This window comes from Protopterus annectens, chromosome 3.part0 (genome assembly GCF_019279795.1).
Source record: "Protopterus annectens isolate FY-2018-M chromosome 3.part0, PAN1.0, whole genome shotgun sequence".
NCBI classification, from domain to species: Eukaryota; Metazoa; Chordata; order Ceratodontiformes; family Protopteridae; genus Protopterus; species Protopterus annectens.
Window position 1 is genome coordinate 1,612,081,611 of NC_056731.1, and position 24,481 is coordinate 1,612,106,091.

Sequence of the window (24,481 nt, forward strand, 5' to 3'; positions counted from 1 at the left end):
TTTCTTGATCCTTTTGACAGGGTGGAATGTCTGGGACTGATCTTGATCTTGGGGGGGGGGACGGGGACGAGAAGGGTATGTGGTATCCTCTTTATATAATCGACTGTACCCACTTGTCTTGGTTGATGTCTAGCCAGGCTTTTGGGTATAGTGACAATGTCTTCCGTTGTTGTTTCCCTCTCTCTGCCCCGGGGGAAAAATCACCATGTGCGTCCTGCGAAGCTCCTTGGGATTTATGAACCACATCTTTCCGCCCTTCTGGCCTTTGCAGTAAGCCCTGGTAGGGACATAAAAACGTACTCCCACAGCCGATAGAGTTTTGCCTTCTTGTTCGCACCTGGTCAAAGTCTCTCTTACTTTTGGCCCAGACAAGGACGAGCCGTCAAAAGGGGCATTGATGAAGGAAGACTTAAAGGGTTCAGCAAACTCACAAAGACGCATCCAGGAATGCCTCTTGAGAGCTATTCCTGTGGCTGCTGCCCTACTCGCTCCATCAGCTGCATAGGATATGAGCCGCATGGAGGAGTTAACTAGAGAACCTAAGGTAGCAAGCTGAGAGGAGACCTTATCTGACACCTCAGCAGCTGTAGAACCTTGGAGGGTATCTCCAAACTCCTTTAGGAGATCCCTCTGAAGTCTGGTAAAGTGGGTTAGGTAGTTCAGCGACCAGAGGGTAAAGGCCGCTAACAAGAAAATACGCTTCCTGTATCTGTCCATCGTTCGAGATTCCTTATTTGGTGGATGGACAGATGAAGAAGTTTCAGCCATCTCCTTCTTGGTGGCCGCTGCCACCACCATAGCATCTACTGGAACACCCTTGGTTAGAAAATCTTTGTCTGCAGGGGCAGTAATAAACTTGTTTGGCCTCCTTGGAACAGGTTCCACTGATTCTGGGGAGGCCCACGTCTTTCTACTCACCACCCCAAGGAACTGATCGAAAGGCAGAGACACACAAGAGGTGGAGGGTCGAGAACCGAATACCTCCAGCTACACAGATTCATCCTCAGATGGGGTTAGGGTTTTCCAGCCACCTCTCTGTTTCAGGATCTCAAGAATGTCTCAAAAAGAGACACCTTCAGAGGGTGACCTTGGGGACCTTTCTGTATCCTCCAAATCTGTATCTGAAGTGACAGACTCCTCAGGGGAGTCTAGATGTTTCCTCTTACAGGTTCTCTTTCGAGGGTCCTCTCCGGAGGGATCTTCTGGCGAGGTTTTGGAAGAAAGACTCACCCAATGGGGCATCCTGGGGCACTGATTCCCTAAACCTGGGGGGGGGGGGTGATTGAGCAGAGGTAGAAATTGGCTCTTTTGGGGGACGAGTGCCTGGATCAATGGATGGAGCTGCCGGAGGAGACAGTACTCTCCGCATCACCTCGAAGGCACCACGACCCGGGCCCGAGGAGGCCTCTGGCTCCAAAGAGCCTGGTGACCTTCCCTGCACCAAGGAGGTAGGCTCCCAGACCGATGTAGGCACTGAGCTCACCTGCACTGATGCCCCGAGAGGAAAAAACAGACCCGACAAAGGTCCGATCCGACTCTCCTCCCCGGACCCGATGGGTGAGCATCAGCTTCCAGACCCTTTGAACGAAGATGGAACAGAAGAAGTCAGAGCATTAGTTGGGACCGAGAACCCAATTGCGAGTCTCTGGCCCGACGGTTCTACCACAAAGACACCCATACACTCTGGCTCCAATACCACTTGGGTCAGAGGAGGAAGAGAAGAAGGGGCAGTAATGGGTGTCGGTTCCACATCCTTATGGACTGGACTCGAGACAATTTTAGAAATGCTCCACATCTTCATCCAACAAGCTCCTGGAGGAACTAGATGACGGGGCGCAGGACTTCACACTGCCAGCCACAGATTGTAATAAAGGTGACTGCGGCACAGAGATCAGCTCCAAGTTTGGAGACCGGATGCGTCTGTGACTCTTGCTCAGTTCCAATAAGGTCAGCAGAACTGACAAAGAAGATTTTTCAGGCCCAGTAGCCTTCGGGTCTGTAGTAGTGTCCTTGGCAACTTTCCTTGCTGGCTCAGATGTTGGAGCTGAGGAAGAAGCCCTTTTTGATGATTTGTTCAATCTGGGATATTGAGAAGACTTAGAGGAAGTCTGGGATATTGAGAAGACTTAGAGGAATTCTGGGTACCTTCTACTGCCTCATTAAAAGGACCCTTGAGCAACCCCCTAACAATAAGTTTATTTCTTCGCTCCTGCAACACCCGAGAACTAAAACCACGGCAGATGGAGCAGGAGTCCTGCAAATGAACAGCATCCAGACAATACACACAACTGGTGTGCCCGTCAGTTAGTGACATCTTCTGGGTACATGAATCACATTTTTTAAATCCAGGTTTGGCTTCCTTCCCTTGCTTAGACATTTTGAAACAAGAAACACCACCACAATGTCAAAAAATGGCAACTACAATGGGATTAAATACCCACACCAAAAACTGTTAGCAAAAACACTCACTTTTGTTTTTAAGTAAGCAAGTAAGAAAGAGGAAAAAAGGGCTAGAGGAGAGGCCTCTAACTTAAATGACGATCTCCTCTAGCAGAAGAGACGATTCTAACTTAAACAACGCACCTCTGAGAAAAGGGAAATGAAAAAGAAGGGCCCTCTAATTTAAATGGGCGTCAGAAACTAAAGAATTTACCGAACCCTCTAATTTAAACGAGTTCAGGGACTAAAGAAAAGGAACTACTCTGGTGAGGGGATAGGGAGTTCCAGGCCTAGCGATAAAGACAGCCAACAACAGTAGTTTGCAACAAGCGATAAAAAAAACACAACTAACACAAACCTAGAACAATCCTAAGTTCACTAATAAACTATCTCAAGAAGAAAAAACAGTATTCAGACTGAAAATACAAAAGAAAACTTTTCACTTAGCCTGAGCCAGTGGAAAAGCACCCGATCTAGTTTAGCGGCAAACGAGATCTGGGTTACATTCCCAGGGCATCATGGGATAGGGTTTAGCCTTGAGCCAGTGAAAGCTCTCCAGCCTTAGTAATAAGGCCGAGACGGAACCGATGCTCGGTTCTGAACCCAACCAGCAAGAATGAAGGTGAACTACGACAAGATAACATTATAAATTTAAGTTTCAGACTTTGTACCCTTAAGAAAATACAGGCCAACAGAAATCCTGACATTATAACAACTTTCTATGTCTGTAAGTCAGGGAAACATCAGTGGTACAGACAGCAGTTAGAAATAAATCATTTTTTATTCTGCTGCTGTAGTTTGTTGGTCACTACTGGCAGATTTGACTGCCTAGAGTGAGACCCGACAGTAACAAGTTAAACAGGGGTGCTGAACATTTGTTATGACTGGGTCTCGCACTACAGAAGTGTTTAACTGATTTGTCTTTTTCTAGATATCAGAGCATAACCACCATGCCCCATGCACTACAAAGTAATCATTGGTAGAGGCCAAGATATAAAAACCTTTCTAAACAGTTTTTTGCTAGGAGCCATGCCACATGAACAGAAGGCACATTCTTCCTCATACATCCTAATTCTCCTCATTTCCTCCTCAAATTTCAAATAAAAGTTAAACTGCAACTTTTTTATTAATTAGCCGGTAATAGAAGATGTAGTATTTCTAAAGTCAAACATTTTCTTTATTTATTAAAAAGGGAGTTTATCTTCCTGAGTAGCAGGTGCAAGAGAGAAGACTGTTTAGTTAACTAGGACCACGTTTGTCCAAATTAACTGCTGTACTAGACTATCAATTTTGTAGAGGCATTAAAACTTTTAATTTTCATTCTGAAAAATCCCAGCTGAGATAAACTACACTCAAAAACCCTCTTAACAAAAGTCCTGAGTTGTGGGGCCTAAGATTTAAACACAGTCAGTTAGCCGGCTTATCAGAGGAGAATGTAAAGATGCACAGTGACAAAAACACAATCATTTAATTTTACATCTCTTTTTAAAGGAATAACAAGACAAAATGATATACAACTGCAAGTAGTAAAATATGCGAGGGTTGAAATAACAGAAGACAGAGCATGACAGTTGAAGTAAGCAAACTATTTGCACAGGCGAAAAAAATTTTAAAGCTCAGCAAAATAAAATTCCATCATTTCTGTCAAGAAAATCAAAAATATGAAATTACCAATCTGGCAAAAGCAGAAGACCAACTAAACAAATAATCTGTTGTCAAACAGAATAAACTCTGTATATAGTAACAAAGCAATTTCAGTATGAAATTCACTGTTGTAGAAACCAATACTAAAATGTGTACCCATCAAACTCGCTGTTAAAAACCTGCGACTACCAAATGTGAAACTGTAAGATTTGCAAAAAACACTTGTGACTACCAAATATGAAACTGTAACATCCATGTAAAATACCTCTGGCTACTAAATGTGAAACTGTAAAAACCCATGTCAAACATCTGTGTGTACTAACAATAAGTCTCCAGCTACACCTGTCAGAAAAAAAAAAATCAGGAAAGAATTAAGTTCCAACAACCTTTAAGACGGGTGGAAAATGGAACACTACAATTAATGTTTGAAAACCTTAATAAGATAACGAGATTTCATCAATTTCATCTGAAATCACTGTCATGACTATCAACTTGCAAGCCTACACTAAGGAGGAATAGACTCACAACTGCAGGCCTATCACCAGGCAGGAACAGACTCAATGTAAAACTGCAATTCAAGTTACAAAACAATAACAGGCAAGAAATGCTAGGCTGGTACACTGAAAGAAAACAATGCAATGTACAAGAACTGTGCTACCATCTATTGTACTGATACAAGTTTAGGAGCTAGGCAGATGTACCTGTATCATAAAAACTTAACAGCCAACCTGTAAACTCAATATTGTTCTAATAAAAGGTATCACATGAATTCTAGGTGCAGTGAAAACAAAATAAGACACTCTCTCTACTTCTCCAACTCTGTTTTTCCTCAAGTTTGCATGGGCTTGTTTACATGAAATTACAGATGCCACACAAGTTGTTGAGGGCAAACTTGCCAAAATGCCAATCTGTCAAGTTTGAATGGGGAAAGGCAAAGTGGTAGGTCCTGAAATGTAAAGGGGATGCAATCAAAAATAAATATCTCCCAGGGTTACACCACTTAAGAGAACTTTTACTTATTTTATTTTACACCCACCTTACTTCAAGATGGATATGTTCTTGCTCCCATCCCACCTATCACTGACTGTACACACTTCTTAATGTGTTTACACTCATTTACCACCTGTCACTACCTACTACATTCATTATGTTTTTCTAAATATCTCAATGAATCCATTAACTACTACAAACCTATCCCAATTTCAAATACTGTTCTGTACATATGTGTATATATGTGTATACATATATATGTGTGTGTGTGTGTGTGTGTGTGTGTGTAAAAAAGAACACTGAACATTGTAAATGAGCAATGTGACTTATACCATGGAACAAATGTAACTGACCAATTATTATGTATATCTGTCTTATCTGAAATGTACTATATACCATGTATAACTGTCTTATCTGAAATTGACTTCATGTATTTGGCTTCCTTTCATTGTATTTGTACTTCCTTTCATTATCTATTTGTATTTTTTCTGGAACTTTTCTCCCCAGGTCTCCATTGAAAACGGGCCCCAGTGGCCCAGTGGACTACCCTGGCAAACAAACTGCAAATAAATAAATAAATAAATAATACAATTGTTGACCAGGAGTGTCTGACTGAGCCAAAGCCCTTTTTCAGCGGAGGCCCAGGGAGAAAAGTTCCAAAACATACAAAATTACTATAGAGATATTCAATAAGTTACAAATCTCATTCAGTAGTTGCCAAGTTACACAATACTGTAAACAAAAGCATGACAGCAGTTAAAGCATAAGAAGCAAAAATGTTGTAGTTTAAAAAAAGTTTGCTAATCTAAATTTCAAAACACAGACTATAGGAAAAATTTTTGGAAGTTACATAGAAGGAATGGGATGTAGTAGTTAAACAGGACTATGTTGGTTAGTTATGGTCAGGCAGGCTGCGAACAGTGGCAGGCTCATAAGTTAGTACTAGGCTAACTGCCCTTGCGAGCCATTGTAAGCCTAGCCAATTATCCCTTGTGAGACTTAAACCCTGCATCTTGTGTTTGTAAGGCAACCACCTTAACCATTGGGCCACCCTCCCCCCTCTCAGTGTTTTTTAAAGTAGTCTTTGGTGGCTAGCTTAAATTGTTTGGGGTGAGTAAGGTTCCTTATTTCTAGTGGAAGTTTGTTCCATGCAAGAGGGGTGGTAGCTGTATAAGTTGGACACTGTCTTAGATTTAGGTTTGTAAACAGTTAATAGGTCTTGGTTTGCACTTCGGAGATGTCTGATAGGGGAATAGAGGGGGATGAGGGATGATACAGCTGGGCAGAAAGCTGGCTGATATAGAATGGAGTGTATGACTTGGAGCTGAGATTGGAGAAATAGGTGTGGTAGTTTGAGCCAGTTCAGGTATTTTAGGGAAAGGCATTGGTGGGGATTTATACGTTTGTTGAGATGCACATCTAGCTATATTGTGATAGGTAGATTCTAGTTTGGTGAGTAGGGAGGAGTTCAGATTTGTGAGTATCTGGGAGCAATAAGTTAAGCAAGGTAGAAGGTAGGCATGAGACAGAGTAATCCTAGCTTCAGGGGTGAGGAATTTGTTATTCCTGTACCGCAGTCCTTGCTTTTGATGTTTTTTCTGACCCAACTGTTAATGTGCAGATCAAATTTTAGTTGATCATCGACAGTAATGCCAAGTAGTTTTGTGCATGTTTCGACTTCTATAGGGGTATTGTTTAGGCATGTTATAGAGAAGGAAAGCTTGATGTGGTTAAATAACTTAGGAAGAAACAGTAGCAATTTTGTTTTTTTAGGGTTGAGGATGAGCTGGTTATTTGTGAGCCATGTCTCTGCTGAGTTAAAGGATGTCTGGGTATTACTTAGTAGTTCAGAGGGTGAGTTAGCAATAGTGATGATTGTAGCGTCATCTGCATATTGAACAATGACAGACTGAGGACAAGAGGAGTAAAGTGAGTTGGTGAAGATATTAAAAAGTAGAGGTCCAAGAACAGATTCTTGGGGGACATCTGTTCTTACCGGAAGGGGGTAGATAGTGTTGAGTCCTATCTCGCTAACTGCTATCAGCGAGATAGCTAGAGAACCATGAGACTGTCCCAGAGGAGAAGTTAAGGCCTGTAAGTTTATCTAGCAAAGAGCGAGAGAGAGTGTCAAAAGCCTTTGACAGGTCAAGGACTAGACAAGATATCAGTTTATGACCATCTTGGCTAGAGAAATAATGTTGAGGAAGGATAGTAGAGCTGTGGTATTACTATGCTTGGGACAGAAACCATGCTGTGAGGGAGTGAGCAGTTTTTCCTGTATGAGATAATGCATAACTTGCTTATGTATACATTTCTCTAGGACTTTTGAGAGAGGGGAGAGGATAGCGATAGGTCTGAAATTAGAGATTTCTGTGGAGTTACCTCCTTTATGAATAGGAAGAGTGCAGAACTGTTTCCAGATAGATGGAACTGTAGATTCAGAGAATAGATTGATTTATTAGGATAGATAAAGGCATGGCAAGGGAGTGTGCAGCAGTTTGGAGAAACTATGAAGGGGATATTGTCTGCAGACACAGAGCAAGGTTTGAGCTTAGAGAGTAGAGTTTTGATGTAGTTAGTGGGAACAGGTTTGAAAGAGAAGGAGTTTTCAGTGTTAGTAGTTGGGGGGGGGATCAGGGAGGTTAGAAATGTTATTGTTTGAGGGGTTATGGTTAAAAAGTTTGGAAATGAATTCAATAAAGAAAGTGTTGAATTTGTTGGCAGTCTCTTCAGGTGGCTTGTCAGGACATGGATATGGTGAGGTCGGGTTGTATTTGGTTTATAGCATTCCAGAATTTCTTTGGATCAGATTTTAATGTTGTTGGGGGATTATAACAGAAATCTTTTTTGTCTTTGTTGATGAGTTTTTTTTTTGTTTGATTTCTAAGTTCTTTGTACTTTTGTAAGTCAGCTGGAAGTTTGGAATGAACCCATATTTTCCAAGCCCTATCTCTGGTTTTCATAAGAGTACGGGTGGTTTTAGTTAACTAGGGTGAGATTTTTGCTTTTATCTGTACTTTTCCGGGTGGAGCTAGATAATTTAAAATGCTAATGAAAGTTAGTTGAAGGCTTTTACTGCATCATCTAGTGGGAGCTGTGTAAGCAAGTTCCAGTTAATTCTAGACAGAAGGGTTTTAAACGTGTCAGGGTTAAAGTTGTAAAGCTTACACCAAGTGATAAGCTGGTGTGGTTTAGAAAGATGGGTGGTATACCTGAGCACTTTCATATGTGAGTGGTCACTCAGGGAGTCTGGTCGTGTTTCTGGATTATGGTATTTACTGGGATTAGAAACAAGCATCCAGTCTATCAGGGAGCTTGGAGAATGACAGTTAGTAGTATGGGTAGGTTGAGAGATTAGTTGTGTAAAATCCATAGAGATTTATATGATGGGGAGAGTTTGGATTGCTGAGGTTCAGTCAGTTAATGTTAACATCTCCAAAAAGGATAGTTTCATTAGGGATATTTTGGGAAAGATATGAATGTATCTTTTCCAGCAGGGGAATGTTGTCCCCTGGTGGAATATATATGGCTTCAACTGTTATGATAATATAGTCATTAAGTTTAAGGTTTACTGCCAGTATTTCTGCAGGTGTAAAGGAGGGAACTGGTTGCTCAGGATGGGACAGACTGAGGTTATTAGAGTAAACTATGGCAAAACCACCACCTTTTCTTTTTATGCGGTCTTGGCGAAGTATGTTATAGCCAGGGGGGAGAATATCGTTATCTTGATTTTGGGGTTTAAGCCAAATTTCTGTTACAGAGATAACATCTGGGGTATGATGAGATACCCATGCATGAAATTGGCTTAGTTTGTTAAGGATAATTTGAGTATTGATAGAAAAGAAACAAATTTGTTTATTTGATGTGGATGATTGGCTAGTACTGGGAGAGGTATTTTGTGGGGTTGTAGTAGGACCAGGGTTTGGATGTGTCACCTGACAGAAGCAAGGTCCTTGGGAAATAGTAAGGTTTCATTTTTAGTGGGTATTTGTTAAGGTACTTTGCCTTATTCTTAGATGTTAGAAGGTAGGAGGGAGGGATCTTTATTTTAGGGAATAGTATATTCATTGTAAGGATAGATATGGAGATGGGTGTGGGTAGGAGAGGATGCATGAGTGAGGGTTGGTAGGGATTTTATGCATGGGGTTAAGAGTGTGGGAGAAGATGTGATAGTGTGTAATAGTAGTAATGGAGGTAGGAGTAGGGAAGAAACCATTGAGACTGTCATCTTTGTGGATGGAAAGAAGTCTTACAGTTGGGAGATTATAAACTGATCTGATGAGGGTGACTGACTTGCGAGTTTGGGAGGGGTTAGTAGATAGTAGTGGAATGAAAAGTACTAAAACAGGTGAAAAGTGAATATAAGTTGTGTTAAAAGTAAGGAAGTCAAGAGTAGGCTGTGAGAGGTAGCGTGGGTAAAGGAAGGGGAGGAGTTAGAGGGTGGTTGGAAGTAGTGGATAGGTATACAGGAAATGGGAATGGACGTGGGAGGTGAGCGAAGTGAGCCCGAGCGTAGCGAGGGCGAACAGAGCAGGGCTACACCAGAAACAAAGGATTTTTCAGAGACAATCAGTAGGTATGAAAATTAATAGTGGGAAACTCAGTTAACTTATGTACAGAATTATATACAGTATACTTTACTGTTTTTAACTTTCCTGTTACTGGAGTCTGTAGCAATAACTGAAAGGGGTAAAAGCAATAGGGGGTATGCCAGAGCCTGTACTTTTATATTAAAAAGAGCAATTATAAGGGCCTGGATGGGGTGAGTAAAGTTCCAGTTAAGGAGTGGAAATGGCAAGGCGTCCGTGATAGTGTGCTCACCATGCTTATCTAGGTGTGCAGGAATTTTATTCTTAGATATTATGGTTAAACTTTGCTCAGAATATGTTAAAAGCATTTACATACACTGCTTAAACTTTTGGAGGCAGGATGCTGATTGCCGTTTATAGCTAGGATCGTGCTGTTAAACGGCTTGGTCAGGAACTAACACTGGCTGAATTTGCAGTTATTTCAGGGCGCAGTCTAGGAGGAAAGGAGAAAAAAACCAAGAAAAAAAAAGGTTACAAGGGACTATAGTAAGGGGTTTAAACCACCAGACAGTGATTACAGGGTATATCCTAAACAACAGTATAAAGAAAAACACAGCATCGGCAGTTTATTCCTGCAGATAATATTACTACTGCATTAAGTTATAGTTACTGGGCTCTTTTTATTGGTTTGGACAGACTTAGGAAAGACATTAGTCTACAGTCTATATCAGTGTGAGACAGGCTTGAACATTGCTAAAGACCCTAATAGTAACAGCTAGTTTCATTTAGCTTTCCCCAGCTATACACATAAAGACTTGTGCGAAGAACTAACAAAGCTGCTAGCCACTTACAGTGTAACAATATTAAAACAGAAGCAGCAACCAAGACTTAAGAATATATTACAATAAAACTCCAACCAACAAGTTAAAAAATTCAGTGGCAGCAGGATATAAATGCAACATTTAACAGTAGCTAATTACAACTGGATACAGTGTAGAACACTTTGCAATACGGAGGGCTAGCAGCAAACAACAATCTTGATAAGTTCTTATCATCACTGATTGCAGCTCAATTACCTCTAAACACAGTTCTTTGCAGTAAAAAAAGCATTTCCATTCAAAAATAACCTCAAGTGCAAGATTCAACAGAGCAGCAATTAATTCCTGCAACTTAGCTGGAGAGCAAACTAGCACAAAGCCGTGGGGCAAGGGGAGGGCAAGTAATTAGAGTAGATGATTTAAAAATGGTGCCCTGGGTTCTAGGGGACTTCTACAGATGTAGGCAGGATGTGAGGTAATGAGTGGGGGTGGATGGGCTAAACAAGAAACAAAGGATTTCTCAGAGACAATCAGTAGGTATGAAAACTAATAGTGGGAAACTCAGTTAACCTATGTACAGAATTATATGCAGTATACTGTATTGTTTTTTTAACTTTCCTGTTACTGGGGTCTATAGCAATAAGTGAAAGTGGCAAGAGCAGTAGGGGTATGCCAGAACCTGTACTTTTATATTAAAAAGAGCAGTTACAAGGACCTGGATGGGTTGAGTGGATAAGGTTCCAGCCAAGGAGTGGAAACGGCAAGGTGTCTGTGATAGTGTGCTCACCGCGCTTATCTAGGTGTGCAGGACTTTTATTTTTAGATATTATGGTTAAACTTTGCTCAGAATATGTTGATTAATAGCATTTACATACATTGCTTGAACTTATGGAGGCAGGCTGCTGATTGCGGTTTACAGCTGGGATTGCTCTGTTAAATGGCTTGGTCAGGAACTAACACTGGATGAATTTGCAGTTATTTTAGGGGGCAGTCTGGTGAGCACGCTAGCACAAAGCCACAGGGCAAGAGGAGGGCAAGTAGTTACAGTAGATGATTTAAAAAGAGGAAACTTGATAAAAATACACTTTCACCGAGTTGTCTCCTGACAATTAAAATTACTCATGAGATCATGGGATTACTGCTCAAATCTATACAACTTACACTCGTTGCATCTTTTTCAGCTTCTTAAGCTACTCTTCTTAAATAAAATAGCTAAGTCTATCTATACATTTATAGGTAAGTACTAGGCTATCTGTCCGAGGGTATCTATAAGCCTAGTCAGAATGTGTTAGCTTTCCCCGCCCCCTTAGATTAGTTTTCTGTGCCTCGGTCCAGCACAGCCATTAGTTCCCTGTGCCTCTGTCCAGCAGAGCCACTGCAGTTATCCCCGGGGTAAATTTTCTGTTTCCCATCCACTCGTCAAGGTTTCTCTTGAAGAGTGTTAGTGAGGGGCTCTGCCTAATGTAGATTGGAATCCTGTTCCAAAGCATGGGGAGTCTCTAGGACAGGAATCTATCCCTCTATAAGGCAACGCACAGAAACTGTTAGAACTACTGCTCATGCTACTGTTACAGAGAACAGAGCAAATTACTGACACCAGTGCTGCTTTCAAAAAGTTGCAACTAATCCTTCTGCTAGAGATCAGACCTCTGTCAAGTTGTGTTCTTCGGTTGCATCCACATCTGCAGGGCTTGTTTATAAAGTCAAACAATCATAATTAACCTGGCTGAGCATATGCAATGACTTCATTTGAGAAGAGATCTACAATAATCCTGCTAACCATTAAACAAGGTCTGTTCTCCATTGACCATGCCGGTGGCACTTTTAGCAACTGAATCATTTGAACATATATCCAGACACAGTCCTACAAAGGGTTCTGTAATTAAAAAAGTGCCTCAACTAGTGTGAGGTCTCCTTTGTTCCTCACTTTGGCAGTACTTCTTAAAGACAGTACAGGGAAATCTGCATTGTTATTCATTTCAAGAACTTCTGTTCAAAATTAGCAGTAAATCTGATTAGAAATAAACTATGATTTGTTTGCAGTTGTTAATCAAAGCACTGTTTTTAACTAAATGTTTTGTGCAGTGCAGTCCCATTTTATAATTCGAATTGGAGAACAATGTTGCAAAATAAATACATTCCTCGTGGATACAAGAAAAATCTGTCCGCTTAACCATTTTTGCATCAAACCAAACACATGTACATTCATACATTCAACAAAACACCAATCCTACATGTTTTAACTATGTATTTAGTATTGTACATCATCCTGCATATACTACAGAGAGACAGAGCTTTTTAGCTAACCCAGACAAAAAATGCCACCCAACTTAAAAAAAGAAAACTCTGCTAAGACCTTACAACTTCTATCAGATGTTAGTTGAACAGTCTTCTTTTTCTCATATTCTACTGCTGAACATATGGCGAAAAAAGAAACAAGAATCTGGTGTGTCTTTTGTTATTACTTTATAAAAGACAAGTGAAATCCAGATTGTTTTATGGAAAACAAACACAAAGGCTGTACCCACTTCACTTACCCGACAGTTTACATTAATAGAAATACAAAACAGGCTATACTGGGTAATCATCTGTATACAGCAGTAATTAAAATGTTCACTCTGCAAATTATGGCAAGTCTACAAATATAAAATGTTAGCAAGTTCAAGCCCATCTAAAAGTTCTGAAACTCAGAACATATCCCTCATTCCCAAACTAGGGATGCAGAAAAATAAACAGGTTTTTATAAAGGCATGAAGAGTCAGCAAATGCATGGACAGATTGAGAGGGTACAGCCATGTTTTAAGCACACAGAATCAAAACATCTGAAACTTATTTAAGTTCATAGCTAAACATGTATTTTATGCTAAAGCTATTATATTTTAGGAACAGTTTAAATTACCAAACTTGAGGGCACTTCAAAGCAAAAACCTAATTTAACCACCGTGATTTTGATAGCCCAGCAAGGAAAAAAGTGCTCAGAGTTTTAATGGAAGAGAGCTTCCCCTGCTAAATATGAGACAATTTAAGTTAAATGAAGTTGTTTTCAGTTTCTCTTCAATTAATTAAACATACAAACCTGGGGGTTTGAGCACTTTATCTCTAGTGACTCAAGGTCTACATGGAGACAAACAACAAATGAGTGTCTGGAGTCAGGTCCTGATGTTGGCATTTTGTGAGAAGTAACAGCCAAAGTCGATGTGCAGCTCATTGGTTCTACCAAATGTAATGCTTTCTGTGGTCCCAGTAGAGTATACAGACTGAAGAGATGCAGGTTAATTGCCCATGGAAAAGCATCACCTATAAAAAGAACAAAATGTCTCATGATTTTAGCGACATAAAAGTGTACGTACTAGCCCACTGCATCCATACTGGATGGCTCGTACAGTATCAGCTATAACGCAACCAAAATGAGGAATGTACAGCATTATTTTGGGTGCTCTACCAAATTAAAACAACTGGTGGCACCCACAATGTAGCAAGGTCATTTGGCACCTTGGGCAATAAACCCATTTGATGAACCTGACCAAATGGACCTTCAAGCTGAGTAAAGAATTGTATGCACATGCACGTACATATGTACACATTAACAGCTCTTTAACAACTGGCTATTACACAGAAATACAACAGCTCCTTGTTAGTCCTAACAAACACTGACTGACATGTGAACCTTCAATATTTATGGATAATGTCTGCTTTCTGGGACAGACAAGCACTTATTCTAACCTGGTAATTACAAATGTTAACAGACTGCATCTAGGGCAGCCACCCCTGCTTGCACTTTTGGGTGCACAGGAAAACCCAAGATACAAAACTAAAGACCTAACCCTACATCTGCAAACTCCTAAAATAAGAAGTCATGTACTCACCATAACTTTCCATGTGAGTTGTTCCATCTTGCCTTCATTCTTCACTGATGGGCTTGGAGCCGATCCCTCGACTCCGACACAGCCATTAGCAAGCTCAGGGTTTTCCAGTTGCTCGAGACCCAGCCCCTTATCCCATAATGCACTGCTGGAATTACCTCAGATCTTGTTTGCTGCATGTACCATATCCTTGTAAAAGGAATACTCTCCTAAGAGAGGGAAAAAGGAAGGAAATTAATTACCAGGATGAGACTAACATCTAGGTCAACTGTCAGCCAGGTGGGGGATGGAGGGAGGGACGTGAGAATGAAGGCGAGATGGAACAACTCACATGGAACGTTATGGTGAGTACATAACTTCTTAATGTGAAGTTGTTCAATCTCGCCGTTCATTCTTCACTGATGGGTAGCATCCTTAGCACCCTCAATCTTGGATGGCTCACGGGAGTATATTTTTCAGGACCATAGAACCAAAGGAAGCCCTGTCCCTGGAGGCCTTATCCACCTTGTAATGAGTGATAAAGGTATGAGGCTTAGACCAAGTGGCTGCAGCACAGATGTTGTCAATGGGCAATTTGGCTTGAAATGCAGAGGATGTAGAAACTGCTCTGGTTGAATGAGCTTTAATTCTTTGTAGTAAGGGCATATTAGCTGCTGAATAAACACAGGTGATACAATCAGATAGCCACTTACAAAGGGTTGCTTTAGCCACCGGTCTACCTTTCCTGGCTTCAGAAAAGGAAACAAATAGTTGGTCTGATTTTCTAAAATCTTTTGTCCTATCCAAATAATATCTGAGCTATCTATGAATGTCTAGTTTGTGCAGCATATACTCTAGTTTGTTGGAGTGGTTGGGGAAGAAGACTGGCAATTCAATGACTTGATTGATATTAGACTCAGAACAAACTTTAGGTAAAAAGGAAGGATTTGTCCTGAGAGATACTCTATCAGCATGAAAAATCATATAAGGAGGTGTGATAGACAAGGCTTGAAGCTCTGACACTCTGCGGGCGGAAGTAATGGCCACTAGAAAAATGGTTTTCCATGACAAATATTTGTGATCACAAGATGATGCAGGTTCAAATGGGGGAAGAATCATGTCAGATAGCATGAAATTCAGATTCCAGGGGGAATAAGGAGTTTTTACTGGAGGCCTCATGTGAAACTTCCCTTTAAGTAAAGCCTTGGACAACTTGTGGGCCATAAGATTTAGTCCAGCTACTCCAAGATGGAAATTAGATATGGCAGCTAACTGAACCCGAATTGTAGCTGCTGCCGCTCCTTAATTAAAGATAATAGTTAAGAATTCCAATACAGATGTCAAGGGAGCGTGAAAAGGATCAATGTTCTGTTTGGAAGCCCAAATGGAAAATCTCTTCCACTTACTATGATATAATCTCCTGGTGGAAGGTTTGTGAGAAGACAAAAGGATTTGCCTCGTGTGATAAAAAAAAGGTTGTGAAGCCTGGCTATGTGGGGAACTGGAGCAGCCAAGCTGTCAGCTTCAGGGACTGCAATGAATGGTGGAGATCTCCTAACGGGTGTGTCAGAAGGTCCGGAACTGGGTCCAGAATCCATGGATCCTCCAAGAGATGATGATGATAAAGAAATGGGAACCAAATCTGCCAAGGCCAATGGGGGGCTATAAGAATGATGGTCCTTCCCAGCGACTTTGCTTTCTGTAAAAATCTTTGTATTAGCGGGATCGGAGGAAATGCATATAGGAGACCCGGGGGCCAATCGTGTATGAGTGCATCTCTCGGGGGTTGAACTGGAAGGAGAATCAGGACGAAGTAGCTTCTGCATTTGGTGTTGATGTGACTGGCAAAAGTTTGCAGCAAGGTTGGCCCCATTTGCGGAAAATCCTGTCCGCAATGTCCTGACTGAAGGACCACTCGTGTGGCAACAAAATTGCCCTGCTCAGTCTGTCTGCTATTATGTTGGATCTCCCCGGGATGCAGTCGCCAACAGAAAGCGCTGGGATGACACAGCCCACTGCCAAACTCTGAGGGCTTCTGGGCAAAGAGGGTAAGACTTGGTCCCACCCTGTTTATTCAAATACCAGACCACTGACATGCTATCTGTCTGAATTGCAATTGTCCCTAGAGGAAGAGAGTCCTGAAAGTACTGTAACGCCACAAGTACTGCTCTCATCTCTAGAGCATCGATATGCAGATGTGATTCTTGATCCGTCCATGTGTCTTGGGCAGTCTTTCCCTGAAAATGCCCCCCCCCCCATGCTATCAGGGAAGCGTCTGTGGTCACAGTGGCTATCGGCGGGGGTAGTACAAATGGACGTCCTATTGTGACATGAATCAATGTCAACCACCACTGAAGGTCTCTCTTGCAAGAATTTGTTATCAGAATCATATGCTTCATTGGAAGTTCCTGATAAGACCATTGAGTGAATAGTAGCCAGTGAAGAATCCGCATATGCATCCTTGCTAATGGTAAGGCTAAGATTGCTGCTGCCATCAGACCCAGTACTTTTAAGACCTCTGCTGCAGGAGCTCTGTCTTTTGACACCAGTGAGCTGATATGTTGGCAAAGAAGTGAGACCCTCTCGAAAGGTAGACGCAGAGTGGTGGTTGAAGTGTCTAACTCTGCCCCGATAAAGACGATATGATGCGATGGCGACAAGGCAGACTTTTCTAAGTTGACAGTAACGCCTAAGTGGTTGCAGAGTGTCAGAGTGGATTCTCTTGCCTGAATCAGTTGATGCCTGGTGGTGGAGGTAAGGAGCCAATTGTTTAGGTACGGAAACACCTGGAATCATAGACGCCTCAAGTGAGCCGTGACCACTGCCATACATTTGGTGAACACTCTGGGGGCTGTTGTGAGACCAAAGGGCAGGACTCGGAATTGATAGTGACTGGCTCTCAGCCGGAAATGCAGATGATCTCTGGATGGCCTGGCCATCTTTATGTGGTAGTACACATCCTTTAGATCGATTGAGCACATCCAATTGTCTTTCCCTAAAAAGGGAAGTATGGACTGAAGCGTGACCATCCGGAACTTCTCTTTCTTGAAAAATTGGTTGAATCTGCTGAGGTCCAAAATGGGTCTCCAGTCCCCTGTTTTCTTTGGAACCAAAAAGAATCTTGAGTAAGTTCCGAATTCTGTTTGGTCTGCTGGTAATGGCTGGATGACTTTTTTTCTAGCAACTTGTGGCCCTCTATAGTTGCTTGTTCTCTGTGACTGGGTGGAACGTACGGGATTCTCCTGACGGAAGTGGGAGGAGAGGAGAACGGTATGAAATACCCTCTGGAAACGATACTTTGTACCCATCTGTCTTTTATGTCTAGCCAGGCTTCTGGGTACAAAGATAAGCGACCCTCGACTGCCTACAGCGCAGGACAGTCGGGCCTCCGCTCAGGAGTGCTGGTAGGGCTGACCAGAGAAATGATCTCTGTCACCCTGCTCTTGCGTACCCCCTCTGCCGCGAGGGCAGCGTCTTCCATTACAACCCCCTCCTCTGCCCCTACAGGGGGTTTCACCACGTGTGTCCTGAAAAGCTCCTTGGGCTTTTTGGAACCACATCTTCCCTCCCCTTTGGCCCTTGGGATAAGGCCAAGTAGGGGTGGAAAAACGGACTCCTATGGCAGACAGAGTCTTTCCCTCTTGCTCACACCTGGTCAATGTTTCCTTTACTTTAGGCCCAAAGAGATGAGCCGTCAAACAGGGTATTCACAAATGAAGACCTGAAAGGCTCCACGAAGGAACAGAGGCACATCCAGGAGTGTCTACGAAGGGCAACTCCTGTACCTGTCGTCCTACTCGTGCCATCAGCTGCATATGATATGAGATGTATGGATGAGTTTACAATTGAATTTAGGGTAGCAAGCTGGGTGGCAACTTTATCGGGAGCACCTGCAGCTACCATACCCTGAAGAGTATCTCCCAACTCCTTAAGATCTCTCTGCAGTCTGGTAAAATGGGTCAAGTAGTTCAGTGATCTAAGTGCGAAAGTCGCTGAACTAAACATGCGTTTCCCATATCTATCCATAATCCTAGACTCTCTGTTAGGAGGATGGATAGACGAGGACGTCGCAGACATTTCCTTTTTGGTGGCTGCCGCCACCACCATGGCATCAACAGGGTCTCCCTTGGTCAAAAAGGACTTATCTACTGGGGCAGAAATTAACTTGTTGGGCCTCCTAGGGACAGGTTCCATAGATTCCGGTGACTCCCACGCCCTACAAGAGACCAGGTCCATAAGCTCATCATGGGGTGGAAACACCCAAGAGGTGGAAGGTTGAGAACCGAAAGCCTTCAGGAGAACTGACTCATCCTCAGTAGGGTTTTTGGAATGTCAATCACCCCTCTGCCTAAGGATCTCAAGTATCTCTTCAAAGGAGATATCCTCAGAGGGGGATCGGGGGGACCCTTCTGACTCATCTAAGTCAGTGTCAGATGTCAAAGACTCCTGTGGGGAGTCCAGGTGCCTCCTCTTGCACACTCTCTTTCTGGGAACCTCCTCAGTAGGAACATCCGGGGAAGTCTCAGAAGAGGAGGGAGCACCCAGTGGGGCTACCTGAGGCACAGGGTCTCTACATTAGGAGCTGATGGAAACAGAAGCGGACCCAGGTGCCTTAGGGGAAGAAGAGACCAATCCTGACATCGAGGAAGTCTTAGGAGACAATACTCACCTCATGGCTTCAAAGGCATCACAGCTCCGATGGGAAGAAGTCGGAGGAACCTCAAGCCCCTCAGCTCCGAGGCTGTGGGCTCCGTGCCCGAGGTAGGAGCCAAGCTCATCCGAGCCGAAGCCCCGAGAGGAGAGTCTGCACTGACAAATCGGTGTGACTACCCTCACCGGACCCGACAGGAGAATGTCAGCTCCTAGAGTCCCTGGTTGGTGCCAAGGACATCCGAGTAGATGCAACCGACAACACTGGAGCAGGTGTCGGCTCCAAGGGCTCTTCGATTATCAGGTCAGCCTCCTCCGGCTCTGAATGCCCAGTACGACTCGGAGGAGCAGCAGTCAATTCCGGGGTAATGGTCTTCGGTTCCGACACCAGGGTCGGAGCAGACAGCAATTTAGCTAGGCCTGGTGCCCTTAACAGCTTCTGTACCAGTCGGTCCATGTCCAGATCAGAAAGACTAACAGAGGACCTAGACGAGTGCACCGACGGTGCAGATTGGAGAATAGGAGATGATGGCAACTCTGAGAACAGTGGACTGGATCCCAAAAGAAGGGACACTCGGCTCTGAGAACTGTGGAACCGATGACCCAGCATCCTCACTTTTCTTAGATTTTTTTGTGGCTTTTGAGTCTCCTGAGGATTGGGGAGAACGAGAGGAATTACTGTCCCCATCCTGGTCACTCAACGCCTCGACAAAAGGGTGTTTTAGTAAACCCCTGTCCACCAATTTCCTCTTCCTTTCTAATGTAACCCTGGAAGAAAAAGAGTGACATATGCTGCATGACTCTTACAAGTGAAGAGCTCCTAGACAGTATACACATTGCACATGAGTATCAGTAACGGACAACCTTTGTCTGCAGTCTGGGCATTTTTTGAACCCAGACTTAGGATGCTTTTGTTTTTCCTCAAACATGTCCAATAACCAAAACCACTATCGACAATAACAAAGCCAAAGGCTGGCTAGTAGTAATAGGAACACAATCCAGCAATAAACACTGAAACAATGGCCCAAAAGAAAAGGGGGCCAAAATTAGCTAAACAGTATTAAGCACTCAAACTACCACTAACTCTAATCTAACTACCAATGCACACTACTACTAGAAAAACACACCAAATATAGTATTAACAGGGACAGGGGGCTACAAAAACTATCCTAACAAGTGAACTATAAGTATATAAATATTTCTAATAGAAGAAAAGACAAAGAAAAAAATTGCGATTTTTTTTGAATAATCTATGAAGATTTAGGCTCGAGCAAGCTGGAACCACAGAGATCCGTGCTGTGGCAAATTAGATCTGAGGTAATTCCAGCAGTGCATTATGGGATAAGGGGCTGGGTCTCGAGCAAATGGAAAACCTTGAGCTTGCTAACGGCCGTATCGGAGCCGAGGGATCGGCTCCGAACCCATCAGTAAAGAATGAACGGCGAGATTGAACAACTTCACATTCTTACTTAAAACTTAACTTGTTCTTAAGGAGATTATGTATACTAGACAAATTTGCAACATATTTGTTCAGCTGTTATATTACCTACACATTTTTTCTTTTAACAGATGCATAACCCTAAAATATTTTTGAGGTGCTTTCCCTGAATTCTTGCTAACTCTATGGTCTTTCTTATGTTTATGTAAATGTGTGTGTAATTTAATATAAACACTCACATATGAAACCACATGCATGCTTTCATTATTCAGACAACAAATGCCCCTCTTGGGGTTATACCCTAACCAAATTGAAACCCTAAAAGCACATTTTATCAGTTGTGCAAACACAAATTCTTTCCATAACAAAAACCAGCTTACAAATCCAAAAAATATGATGTTGCAGCACAATCTGCCAGCTGTCCTTTTCAGGCAAGATGTAATGCCACATGCCAGCTGCTAGGACCTGGACTACATAAGCATTCCAAAATACATTCACAAACATAAGTGTACTTCTTGACAGCATGACAAGGGGTTAAAAAATGGAAATTAGTTAGCTGAATGCACAACACTGTCACCACCCTCCCCCTTTTTGTATTTGTCATGGTCAGGAGTGTGGTCTTATGAGACACATCATAGGCATCAATTAATGTGTCATGTCTAGGGCTAGGGTCTCAATCAGCACCACTAGTATGTGATGGACAGATTAGTACTTGAGGTGTATGGTAAATGACACTGCTGCCTAGGGATATGAACAATACTTGTTACATCCAAATAAGCTTTCCACTGAACATTTGTAGAACAGTTATACATAGACTTCCCTGAATCTTACCTACCTTGCTCTCAGTCCATTGTCTTCCAGCGTTACGAACAGTAATTGAACCTTGGCCAAGATAATTTGCACAATGTTTTCCAAGTGGGGTTAATGACTCCTTTCCCATGCCAGTGGCCACTTTCCATTGTTATGGCAAAGTGCTATCACCAGGTAGAGAAAACTAACACATCATGTACACAATTACCCTCCACTCTTAAAATAAGCTAACCATAATACAATCATTAGTATTTAAGGCTATAACATCTTCTTTATGAAAAGCAGATATCAGAATTTAACAGTTCATCAACACCGTATGAACAAACACCCTTATATTAATAGATAAACCACCAACCATATGCTGCTAAAGTGGAAAAATGAAATACTTTACTTAAAATAATTAAAATTAGGCAAGTTACTCTGAAAATTAAATACACATGTGGATACAGATCTACACTGAGGAGTACAGAACAAAATATTTGAACAGATTGATGACAGAAAAAACGCAGTCTACTAGTTATCTCTGCTAATGCAGCTACTAGTTGAAAAATTACTGTAACTTAATCAACCACTAGCTTTTCAGCTTTCAAGAGCATGTCACAGTTGCAGAAGTCTCACAGGCAATAAATTCTAGACCACCCAATACTAAAACCTGTGAGTGAATCAGTTATATAGCCAAACTGGAAGCAAAGCTCTCTTCACCCAAGACTGGACTAGACAGTCAAGAGGAGAAGGTAAACACTTGCACCACACCACACTCATCACATAGTCCTTCAAAACCTACACCACCAAAGCACACAGATAAAAACAAAAAAAACACACGTACATTCGTGGAGGCTCTCAAAAAAAATCTGCCCAAGCAACAGAGACCTCCAAAGCAGAAACGCAAGCAACCTCCACCCTCCAACACAACCCAAATGAGAGACAGCCCACAAACTCAGTGTGCCACTCAACCACACCCCATAAGGCATAACAATGTACCCAACACTCTAGTCATAGGTGATTCTATAGTCAGGCACACTGATGTTCCATTTACCAGGTTAAACAAGGAGAAAGTTACCGTCAGCTGCCTGTCGGGTACCAGGATCTGCCACATAACGCACGCACTCAGTTCACTCCACAACAAGTACAAATATGACTCTGTCATTGTCCGTGTTGGCATGAATGACCGGAGACATACCTTCCTGTACTACAAGTAAAGAAACATGGAGGAGCTCTCTGATCTTGTAGCCCAGGCAGGTATGACCCTAGGCCTGAGTAGCATCCTGCCATCACGCAGAATGATACCACAGTACAAGGACAAAATGACTGACTTCAACAATTGGCTAAACTTCTGGTGTCATTCTAAGGGGATCCAGTATCTGTCTGCCTGGGATGACATGATCGACAGACCACGATGCTTTGACAGAGATGGCCTGCACCTGTCGTCCTTGGGATTCTGGATACTGGCTAAGGCTCTTGCCACCCCTATAGTGCCTTTTTAGGTAAGGTTCAAATGACAAATTCACCACCATAACAGGTACAGGCAAGCAAAATCTGAGGGTAATGCTACTCAATGCTAGAAGTCTAAACCTCAAAATGCACTCACTCGAGGCAATCCTTAAAATGGAGAACATCGACATCTATGCAGTGACAGAGACCTGGTTCAAGGCTCCAGAGAGCACCCCTGCATTACAAGGCTATAATTCATACCACACCTTTCGCCCACCTAACCCAGACCAAAACACTAAAAGTGGAGGCGTGTCCATATTCATTAAGGACATCCACACCTCCAGGCTAGCTGCTCAGCATAATGCATCAGAGATTATCCAAGTGCAACTAACCCTGGTCAAGACCGCAATCTAAATTGTAGCTGGCTACAGATCCCCCACCATGCCCCAGGATTCCCAGTCCTCAGTTCTTGATACATTGGAAAATATTAGGGTACAACCCAACACCCTAATAATGGGCGATTTCAACTACCCCACCATTAACTGGGAAAACTATTCATGTACCAACTCTTTTGCTCAAAGTTTTCTGGAATTCATAAATTCCAATTCCTTGGATCAACTTATCCACACCCCCACCAGGGGCAGCAATATCCTAGACCTGGTCATTACCAACATGGGTGACTGGTGTTCCACACCAGAGGTCAAATCCTCGTTGCTCAGATCTGACCACAAGCTAATCACCCTAGACATCCACATCCCACAGCTACTCCCCCCTATCAGGGAAACCACCGTAAAAAATTTCTCCAAAGCCAACTTCACGCTTCTTAAGACAGAAGTGGCAAACTTAATGACACCCATGCAGACATCAATAGAGGTATGACTGCTGAATCTCACACAAATGCACTTTATAAGCACTTACACGAGTGCATGGATCGTGCTATCCCTAAGAGAACCAAGTTGCTATCCTACAAAAAAAGGAAGCCAATCTGATGGTCCCTTGACATAAACAAACTCTACAACAGAAGAAAGAAACTTTTGCAAAAAAAAGTAAAATCCCATGATTGGAGGAACTCCCTGGTCAGACTCAGTAAGAAGCTTAGATCTCTCATGAAATTCTCCACAGCTAGTTATGAAAACAAAATTGCCACTGATTCTAAAGACAACCACAAAGCATTTTATAGCTATGTCAAGCCTCTCGATGGCAACAATCAGATCTGCACTGAGTTACAGCACAATGGCACTAAATATACAGAACCAACTGATATTGCCAACATCCTGGCAGATAGGTTCAGTGCGAACTTTACCCCCCTCTCACCCCCTAAAGAGCCCATCTCTATACCGGATGAATGCAAAGTTCCTGTAATCACGGCTGCACAGGTAAAAACCACACTCTCCAAAGCCAAGAACAAAGCGTCCATGGGACCTGACAACATCCCAGGCTGCGTTCTACACGAACTACAGAACAAACAGGCACCCCACCCAAGTACCATGTTCAATCATAGCTCACCTCAGGCTTTGTGCCCACTGAATGGCGCACAGCGACGGTTATCCCACTCCACAAAGGAGGAGCCACCATGGACCCCAGGAACTACCGCCCCATTAGCCTGACGAGCCTGGTCTGCAAGGCCATGGAACGTATAATCATGGACCTTATAAACAAAGACATTGGTAATCTCCAAACTCTGGACCCCACCCATTTCGGGTTTGTAAAAGGCAGATCATGTCTCCTAAACCTGATATACTTCTTTGAAGCAGTCACCAAAGCCGTAGACAAGGGTAAGGTGGTTCACACAGCCTATCTAGATCTTGCCAAGGCTTAAGACACCATCCCCCACTCTGGAATTATAGATAAACTCACTAAACTAGGTATAAATCCCTATGTCACAAGATG

General features: G+C 42.6%; 1 protein-coding gene across 1 annotated transcript in view; it reads right to left on the minus strand.

The window, feature by feature from the left end:
• The window catches only part of VPS13B (vacuolar protein sorting 13 homolog B), a 5,424,989-nt gene that overhangs the window by 2,826,869 nt on the left and 2,573,639 nt on the right, over window positions 1–24,481 (minus strand). The window contains exon 24 of the mRNA XM_044065647.1: window positions 13,497–13,717. Within this exon, the coding sequence (XP_043921582.1) occupies window positions 13,497–13,717 (221 nt within the window). The remainder of the gene's footprint in view (window positions 1–13,496; window positions 13,718–24,481) is intronic.